Below are 10,525 nucleotides of genomic sequence, written 5' to 3'. Positions count from 1 at the left end.
ATCTATCCTTTCACACGTAACTTGCTATCACGAATCCAATTGTGAAGGCACTTGCATGCAGTGGCAGTCACCTTTCGGGCCTCTGGTTGTTTAGAATCTTAGAATCCTCGTTTTTTGAGGTTTTGGATTGCACCAGGATTCTCTAGAATCCTCTCAAGAGTTTGCAATCCAAATCAAGTTCTTTTTGGCATAGACTGGGCCTTGCTTTCAAAAGAGCTAGGCCTTGCTCTCAACCGACAAAAACTCATGTGCTAAGACACTTTATTGTTATCATTTCACTCTTCACAAAATCAAGTACTGAAACCTAACAATTGCCTCCTATCTCCCCAAAGCCAATGCCTCCACCCCTCTCCGTAGTTTTCGCCTGCTACCTCCCCGCTGCTAGAGACCAGTGGTCGGGCTAAGCCCTAACACTGGTCGATGAAGGCTACAGTGGGCATTCTTTGCTCCGGTAGCCCTTGGTCACGAGATTGTGAGGGTGACCTTCGTCGTTCCGAGCCTTTAGTGTCGACTAACACTTGTTGCGGCTTGACTTGTATGAGCATGATCTTCACTTGTGTGGCATCTCACATCTAAACTGTGGTACACATGTAGCTGCTGAGACGTGGAAAGTGGTGGCGACAACACATGATAATTTTGATTTGGTTACCAATCTCGAGCTTTGGGGCGAAACCCCTAAGTTTGACCCTAATTAGTTATACATGACGGCTATATTGCATGGATACTTGAATATGTATCAGAACGCGATATGGGGATACACCCGAGCTAATTTTCTAAAAATTGTGATATGGGGATACATTTGTATATATGTAGTCCCTCTGTTCCAAAATGAGTGTCGTGGTTTTCCTTCAAACACGCACAAGTCTCCTGCCAGCGGCAAGGTGGCGAAAAATTAGAGATTTGGTTGGAATTCAGAAGGAACATGTAGGAGAGGAGAGGACTCGACGAGCTGAGAAGTTATGGAGACGTGCGGCGGCTCCACAAGGGAGTCAAGGGGTTTTCACGTCAAAACGAAGGGTTTCTCGTATCCAAAACGTAATGCAGCTATATCCCAAGCATATCAAACATTTTTCTAAAATCAATAAATTGAAGGATACATACAGGATACGTATCGGGGCAGTATCTGGCTAGATAAGAGCGCTTTATGAAGTATCTGTGCAATCTATCGAGCGTATGTACGTCTTCCCTACCCTAGCCGCCGCCACGCCAGGCGACTAGGGAGGCGATTTTCTTCCTCCGATCTCAGTCGGCCAGGGCGTTGGCCCCCTCTCCCTCCGGCTGCTCCGGCGGTAGGAGGGAGGGGGGACCCCGTTCCTCCGCTCTGTAGTTAGGTTTTGGATTTGTAGGTCGTGGTGTGTCGTTGGGGTGGTGGGAGCGGCACCCGGATGAATAAATCTGCCTCAGCTTCACTCCCACACCGGCGGTGCCCTTCATGGCGGCGTCTCGGAGTTGATGGCATCATGTGTTTGCCGATCCTTCAGATCGGCTGTGTTAGGGTTCATGGATGGTGTCGGCAAGGCGGCGGCGACGACTTCATCAGGTGTGTCTCTCCTTCTGCTCTGTCCCCGTTGATGTGGCATTGTCTCCGACGTCATGGTAGAGCAGGGAGGTTTTGTCGTCCAGGAGTACGCGCAGACGGTTGTCTGCGCAAGTGACAACTGGAAGATGGTGCATCCCGTGCTGGGTTTGTGGTTGGTGGCTGACAGTTCTGGTTTCCTCCTTCGACGTCGTTGTCGTGCGGGGGTGTCAGATCTAGAGTTCGATGGCGTGTCCGGGGACATGTTGCCCAGGTCTGATTCTTTCAACGACAATGGGTTTGCTTCTGGCAAACTACTTTCGAGGTCCGTAAAACTGCTGATCAGCGATGGAGCCGCGTCGAGCTCGGGTGAAGAGGCGATCTGTTTTTTTTTTCTTTGGTGGCCGCTTCGGTGGTGCCAGAGAGGGTTTTTGCATTGGATTATCTTATCTTTTCAGTCTTGTAATGTTGGTGCTTACGTGCCTTATAACTGGATCTTTATTTTATAAATGAGACACGTATTACCATGCAAAAAAAAGAAGTATCTGTGCAACGTAGCCTGGCAATGGTAGTGTTTTTTGCTCGGTATCCTTGTTGAAGGATTTGCTCAGACTTGATCTTCAGGGTGAAATCCATGATCTGACCTTTCGTGGTTGGATCCGATGACGGTGGTACTTGAGCATCGCCCCCTTGGAGGCGTTGTTGCTGACAAATGTTTCTCGCTATCCCTGTGATGTCAAGAGATGATTAGCGCGGATGGTGGTTGTTGTAGTTCGTCGACCATTGTTTTGAAGTTTTTTTTTTCTTTTGCCACTGCCTGCCCAGTCATAGCTTTGATCTTGTATTGCTTTGCTCTTAACCATTGTCATTCTTTGTGTGTGTGCGCGTTGGTGTTGATCAAACGCATCTTAGTCATGCAGAGGTCGAATGTACACTCATTGTGTTTGTATCGCATTGGTGCTTCATTTTGAGTCAATGAAATCCATCATTGTAAAAAGGAAGTAATGTGAACTGCAAGTTTGCAAGTTGACAACTTGTGAATGTTGTGAGCCTCCTCTAATTGGAACCCAAAACAACTACAGTACTAAATGTGGTCTCCAAGTTTCTGCACCAGCTGGTGCTCACTGCTCAAAGCCAACTCCACAAGAGCAAGAGGTAGCACTTCAGTGTCACTAACTTGGCAAGCCCATGACAACTGGCTGCGGTTCATGAGATGGAGGCAAGATTATAGGGGTCTCTTTTTCCATCTTAAAGCCAACTCGCGCCGGAAGAAGAATTTCATCGCCTGTGTCGAGTGCTGATGCACGTTCCAGGCCAACACATTTTCCCTCGCTGCTGCTTGGGACGCCAACACTTTCCCCTCTCGCGATTTCACTGCTACAGGCTCACGGCTTCCTATCTCTTCTCTGACGGGTGAAGACCCAAAACCCACAACAACCAAAGCAAGCTCGTCATGAATCTCGGCGCAAGATGGACGGCCACCGATATGGCACATCAGTTTATATATAAAAACCACTTCCAAGCTCCCAAGTACAATAGCAAACATGTTCTGCTGTAATTCAGGCTGTTATACAACAATACACTTGAGAGAGATCTCTCTGCCTTGTGAATATCAATGTAACAGCTGCAAAGTGAACACGAATGTTTACAGAGACGCCGCACATGTACACTCATCATCAATACAAAAAGATCTGTGGTCATAAACATATTCCAAGGTTTGGACATGTTTTTCATTTCTGACGTGCTCCGACAGCGGTGGAAACACCGGAGCTGGTACAACAGTCTCAACCTCTATTATCGTCAGCTTCTTTCGACTCCCTGAGCCACTCTTGCAGTTTCAGTTCCTGTTCTTCTTTGAACTTGTTGTAGCTCTCCGCCGTGTGGGAGATATCAGAAGCAGACAGGCCCTGGTTCATAGTACCTGCATTTTTATTTTCCAACAATCGGCTTGAAATGGAGACTTCGTCCCTTTCTGCATCCGAGGGTGTTGACGCACCATGTCCTCCGGCTTGTGACGACTCCTGAGCTGTAGATGACACTGACTTCTCACTAACGCCATCGTTCATAGCGAAATCAGTCTGTGGCCATCTGAGACTCGATGCCTTTTGCTTTGCGGTGTTCAACATGGAAGACAAATAGTTCTTGCTACTTCCACCATTAGTTGCGTCCAAATCGTTCCATGCTTCCGAGCTTTTGTCTGATTGGAACCCCCAAATGGGGTTCTGGATTAACCTGGACACAATAATTCACTTCTCAGAACCAACTAAAGAGGATAGCTTCCTCTACAAAAAATTAAGAGCATGGCCTTTGTGCACACAATAATATGATACAGCAGGGGGCTAAGGGTTGATCAAGCCGAGATCCCTGAGTGGTTTATTGGGCAGAAGTCGAATATTTAAGTTTTCTACCTTATTGGAAGCACATGTAGAAACAGAGTGTAGGTAATAACTCCCTCTGTCTGAAAAAACTTGTCCCTCAAATGGATGTATCTAGCACCAAGTTAGTGCTAGATGCCTAGATACATTCATTTGAGAGACAAGCTTGGGACAAGCTTTTTCGGACGGAGGGAGTATATTATGCTAATTATATTCAATCAATATTTTAAAATTACATATATTTTAAGTTTTAGTTCTTATATTATTAATCCAAATATTCATGTTCATATAATCAAATCTTACTGAAATATACTGCAAGGCGCGGGGTATCATCTAGTAATACATAAAGATGGACTGCTCCTAAATGAAAAAGGAACGAGTGTCTATTCTACGGATGGGATGAATGCATGCAGTGACTTTAGTGTACAGATGGCATGAATGCAGGAACTTCAGGATGCTAGCCTGCTAGGAGACTCCACATCACGTTCGAAAAAACAGAACCATATCAATGCCACAAGGTAGAGGGGCAGCCCGGTGCATGTAGCTCCCGCTTGCACAGGGTCCGGGGAAGGGTCCGACCGCTCAATGCCACAAGGTAATCAAACAAAAACCAGAAGGAAATCCTCAAGATTGCTAAATACTTACCCTTTCTTTGGTTGGGTCTTCGACATTATCTTTAGAGATTTATTTATGTCCTTTATCATATCATCAGCAATTGGAAGTCCAAACTCAGCCATGGACCTCACAGCACAAATAGAATCCTCTATATCTTCAGTGTGTAATGTTATCTCACGAGTCTTTTCTGTAACCTTGCCCTGATGAGCAAACCAGAAATGCCATGTTAGAATCTCTGCTTGGTTTGTGCTAGAACAGATCAAGTCATTAAAGAACTCAGAATTAGCAAATGTCAGCCAGTATTGAAACTTATGGTGCTACTCCCTCCGTCCCAAATTAATAGAAGTTCTAGGTTTATCCTAAGTCAAACTTGTGTAAGTTTTGACCAAGTTTGTGGGAAAATATATCGATATCTGGAACACCAAGTTAATTTCATTAGATTCTTCACAAAATATACTTCCGTGCTATGTATATTGATGTTGTAGATCTTACCATATTTTTCTATAAACTTGATCAACTTAAATAAATTTGACATAGGACAAACCTAGAACTTCAATTAATTTCGAATGGAGGGAGTAGAAGGAAAAGGACATTTTAGAACTTAGAAAGAAAAAGTAACGGCCTGAACAGTGATCCCAAATAAGCTATTGCAATCGTGAATGAAGCTTCATGGATATCCAAGTCATACCATGTTTTGGCAACTTAAAAGCAGAAGGACCTAGGTTGCTGGAAAAGAGAAACCAATTTAAATGCTAAAGCTGGCTTTCTCCAAACCAGGCTCCACCAGTGCTAAACAGAAATTGACTTGGATTGGCTCTGGACTGGCTAGCACGTAGGTGACTAGTTGGCTCTGCAACTAAAATGGTCTTATAAAGTCTGGAATGAGCCTATCTATGGATGCACTAAAGATTGTCAGAGGCGAGGCAATATGTCAACTCCTCCTGTACGCCTGTTTGCTGCTTCGTGTTCCCGAAGCGGATGTTGGCCCTGGCGAGGCTGTTTATGTTGCTGTTTGTGCTACTATGTCCTGTTTCTGCCTTTGCAAGTTGCTGGCTGTACCTACATTGTTGTGTCAACGCCAAGATCAAGGATGTAGACCTAGTTTCCAAATGACGGAACACAACCTCACAATTCTGAATTGGAATGTCAGAGGTCTAAATTGCCCGAACCGTCGCTCCACCGTTCATGAAACGATTGCCGCTACTCCTTGCCACATCGTTTGCTTACAAGAATCCAAGATGGAGAACGTAGACTCCTTCACTGCTGCTCACATTGGAGGTCAGAGGCTCAAAAGTTTTGCCCAACGACCGGCAGATGGTACCCGTGGTGGCATCCTTCATGGTGGCATCCTTCTGCTATGGGATGAGGATGTGGTCCAGCTATCCAACGTGCATTTTGGGACCTACTACCTCTCAGCCTTGGTTACCCTGCGCTCCCAGACCGACAACTCCACCTCCTTCAAGCTGACCGCTGTCTATGGCCCTACCCGTGGCAATCTCAAGGACGCCTTCTTTGGCGAGCTTGTGTCCGAAAAGCCTCCCCCGGGCACCATGTGGCTGGTTACGGGTGACTTCAACCAAATCTATCGAGCAAGAGATAAGAATCGCGCAAATGCCGATTGCAGCCGCATTGTCCGTTTTAGAAACGCCCTGAACTCCTGTGAGTTAAAAGAGATCCATCTGCAAAACAAGAGATTCACGTGGAGCAACGGTTAAAGTGATCCTACCTTAAGCAAACTTGATAGCTTCTTCTGCAATGAGGAATGGGACTTGGAGTTCGGTTCGCACATCCTGCATGCCCTTTCTTCCTCTCTGTCCGACCATTGTCCGCTCCTGCTTGCAAATGCGAATGGCCCAAAACGTTCCAAGTGCTTCCGTTTTGAGAACTTCTGGATTAGGATGCCCGGGTTTCTGTCCACAGTCCAAGCGGCATGGAATGAAGACCATAACCATGTCGAGCCCTACCACATTCTCCATCACAAGCTCAAGAAAACTAGTATCAGACTTAAATCTTGGAGCAGAACACTTTTCTCTAATGTCAAGGTCCAGCTTCATATGGCCCTGGAGGTCATCCTTCGCCTTGATATTGCACATGAATCTAGATCCCTGAGCCCCGCCGAGCTTGATCTCCGAAAGAGGCTTAAGAGGCGTGTCGTTGGTCTGGCCGTGCTAGAGAAGGCTCGGAAACGGCAAATGTCAAGGATCACGAACATCAAAGAAGGAGACGCCAACACTAGATTCTTCCACCTTAGAGTCAATCGCAGAAGGAGAAAAAATTTCATCCATCGCCTAAAACATAATGGTGGCTGTGTTACCGACCACGACCATAAGAAGGCCATCATTCACAGCCACTTCTCCTCTGTTATCAAGAAGGGCCCCCGGCGACAAAGGGACTTTAACTGGGAGGGCATTCCCGCCCCTGACTGTGACCTCAGTGACGTTGGATCCCCTTTCACCGAGGAGGAGGCTAGGCGTGCCGTGTTTGAGTCTCCATCTGATAAGGCTCCGGGACCTGATGGCTTTACGGGTGCTTTCTTCAAAGCATGCTGGGACATCATCAAGGTGGATGTCATGGCTGCCATTGACCACTTCTCCAATCTGCATGCTTCAAACTTCCACTGGTTGAACTCGGCCAACATCGCGCTCATTCCGAAGAAAGATGGTGCGGAAGATATCTCTGACTTTCGGCCTATCAGTCTCATCCATGCCGTGGCCAAGCTCATTGCGAAGATGATGGCGTCCCGCCTCGCAGTTCACATGGATGATCTTGTTTCGCCAGCCCAGAGCGCCTTTATCAAGAAGCGAAGCATCCACGACAACTTCACCTATGTGCGCAACCTTGCCAGAAGGTTCCACCGGAGCAAGACCCCCATGTTGCTCTTTAAACTTGACATCAAGAAGGCCTTTGATTCGGTTCGATGGGACTACTTATTGGATCTCCTGCAGCACCTTGGCTTCCCTGTGCGTTTCCGAGGCTGGGTTTCGGCACTCCTCTCCTCGGCCTCCTCGCGAGTTTTGCTCAATGGCACGACTGGTGATCCTATCCGTCATGGTAAAGGCCTGCGACAAGGGGATCCGATGTCCCCTTTACTCTTTCTGCTCGCCATCGACCCCCTACACCACATCCTTGACAAGGTCACAAGGCAAGGCAAACTTCAGCCACTCCGGGCCAACACCGCCACTCTCCGTGCCTCCCTTTATGCTGATGATGCTGCTGTTTTCATCAAGCCTATCAAGGAGGACGTTCACTGCTTCTCCTCTGTCCTTGATGCTTTCGGGGAGGTCAAGGGCCTGGTCACTAATTGCAATAAGAGTCTTGTGGCCCCCACCCGCTGTGCCGGCCTTGACCTACAGGACATCTTGCAGCACTTTCCGGCAAAGCTCACCCCTTTCCCCATGACATACCTCGGGCTGCCCCTCATGGTGTCAAGGCTCAAAGCAATACACTTCTTGCCCCTAGAAGATAAAGTTGCACGCAAACTTGCTCCTTGGATTGGGCATCTCATGGCTGCCCCTGGTAGGGCTGTCCTGGTTAAGGCGGTACTCACTTCCATCGCCATTTATAGCATCACATCGCTTGTCCTACCGGTGGAGGTGCTCAAGAGGATTGATGCCTTGAGACGGGCCTTTCTATGGGCTGGCTGCGATAAGGTCACTGGAGGCAAGTGCAAGATCAATTGGGAGCGGGTCTGTCGACCGAAGATTATGGGCGGCCTTGGAATTCTGAACTTGTGGAAGTTTGCCACCGCGCTTCGCCTCCGCTGGCTTTGGTTCGAGTGGTCTGCTACACCCAAACCTTGGGTTGGGCTTGGCACCCCTTGCGACGAGGCTGATAGGGACCTTTTCACCGCGTGTACGACGGTGAAGATTGGAGATGGCTCCAAAGCTCTCTTCTGGAAGTCCGCTTGGCTTGATGGGTTGAGGCCAATGGATATTGCTCCCAGAATATTTGATATCTCCAAAAGGAAAGACTGCTCTGTACAAAAGGCCCTAAATGAAGACTTTTGGGTCACCCAGATCAACTTGACAGAAGGCATCTCTGCCGGGCATATTCAGGAGTTCGCCACTCTGTGGGAGAAGCTGGAGGGGGTTATTCTTGATCACGACACGCAAGATACGATCACTTGGAAGTTCACGGACAACGGTACCTACTCCACTTCCTCAGCCTACAAGATGCAATTCGAGGGGCATACCACCACGCCTCTGCTTAACACCGTTTGGAAGGTGTGGGCCACTCCTAAATGCAAGTTCTTTGCTTGGTTAGTCATCCACAACAGAGTTTGGACGGCTGATAGGCTACAACGGAGGGGATGGCCAAATTGCGGCTTGTGCCCGCTCTGCAACCAGGTCCAGGAATTGGCGGCCCATCTTCTGTTCCAGTGCCGCTTTTCGATCGCCGTCTGGAACACGGTTAAGGCGAGGATTGGGCTGGTTGACCTCTCGACGCATGATTGGGCAACTATGAACAATGTCAACGACTGGTGGACTAAGCTTTCCCTTGCGCGTTCGCCATCTCGGAAGGGAATGGCCTCGCTCCTTATGTTGGTCTCCTGGGAGCTATGGAAGGAGAGGAACGCTAGGGTTTTTAGAAATACTTCTACGCCTTCGATTATTATCGTGGACAAGATCCTTGATGAGGCAAGCCTATGGGTTTCTGCGGGGGCCAAGGGTTTAGATGTGATTCTGCCTCGTGAGTAGTTATTCTTTTTCGCCACTATGTGGCTGCTGTATTCGGACCCTGTCTCCTCTTCTTCTTAATCAATGAAATGGCCAGTCTTTTGCCTGTTTCAAAAAAAAATCCAGTCAAAGAGTCGGTCATATGATAGAAGTGTGTAGTCCCATCATATTAACCTTTCTAGTTCGGACTCATTTTCTGTACTCCTTGTAGTATGTACTCCTATATTCAATATACCTGGTATACGCATCTATTGTACCTCTTTATCATTTTCAATAATATCGTTTGCACACATATTTTGTAATATATCTTTTTACGTATGAAAAAAACAGTATATATGCGAACTTTGTAAAATATGTGGACTCGCGCAATTTTTTTCATTGAACTCACTTTGGAGTATCTGGTAATTATAAATGAAGTATATTAAAAATGATAAAGAGGTATAATGGACTCATCTATGTGGTATATTGAATATGGGAGTACGTACTCCAGGGAGTACATAATCATTTTCCTTCTAGTTCCATAAGTGTATATTACTTCATATACTACTACATCTTGCACATGCAAGATGTGATCAATTTGACATTGTTCCATAAAAAGAACACACATTGAAGAAAAATATCACTCAGCTCAACCTATATGCGCACAACATTCAAGATTGCTGCATATCCGAGGAATTGTGCAAATTGCGTAATAGTATCTAACAAAGGAATCATACTAAAATCGAGCACTATAGTGGAGAAACCATCCCATGGTATCCTGTACATGCACCCCCAAACCAATCTTACCCAACCTGATTCCCTTAATCAATACAAGCCCAGTGTGTGACTTCTGTCAAATCCAAACCGGTCTAAATCCTAATGCCAATGCGCAACGCAACATGCTTAAAGGCCAATCATCGTTATGGGCACTGAACAGAGAGCAAATTGAGAGGGAGAGCAGACCTTGACGTCAAGGAGGATGGGCATGGATGCCTGAGCGTGCTGCTGGACGAAGTAGAGCCCGAGGGAGGGCTCATTGGCGACGTGCTTGATCATCTCGTCGACCCCCTCCTTCACTGATGGACCAAATCACGCGGGTAAGCGAGGTGCTCGACGGAATTCCCCACAGGAGCAGGAAGGAGAACAAGAAGAAGAAGTGGATCGGACGGGTTAATAATTACCGCAGAGGAAGCCGTCTGCTGGGGAGAGGTGTGATGGAGACGAGGAAGAATACGCGACGGCGGAGGAGGAGGGGGAGGAGCTGTGCATGTCCGCGTCCGCCACAGAGCGCGGCGGGCGACCATCACGGGCGGAGTCGCTGCCGCGCCCCTCGGTTCCTCTTCTCAACGAGGAACTCAGATTAG

The 10,525-nt window shown here is 47.4% G+C and overlaps 1 protein-coding gene across 1 annotated transcript; it reads right to left on the bottom strand.

Annotated features, from left to right (window-relative positions):
- Positions 1–2,970: 2,970 nt before the first annotated feature.
- LOC123164537 (uncharacterized) lies at positions 2,971–10,525 on the bottom strand (the record flags this gene model as incomplete). Its single annotated transcript, XM_044582053.1, is given in 4 exon segments — positions 2,971–3,748; positions 4,537–4,706; positions 10,125–10,237; positions 10,343–10,525. Coding segments are annotated over 4 exon segments (819 nt in total). The 3' UTR covers positions 2,971–3,300.

This window comes from Triticum aestivum, chromosome 7D (genome assembly GCF_018294505.1).
Source record: "Triticum aestivum cultivar Chinese Spring chromosome 7D, IWGSC CS RefSeq v2.1, whole genome shotgun sequence".
NCBI lineage: Eukaryota > Viridiplantae > Streptophyta > Magnoliopsida > Poales > Poaceae > Triticum > Triticum aestivum.
The sequence above is the reverse complement of the archived record's forward strand: the minus strand, read 5'-3'. Positions and strand labels throughout refer to the sequence as shown.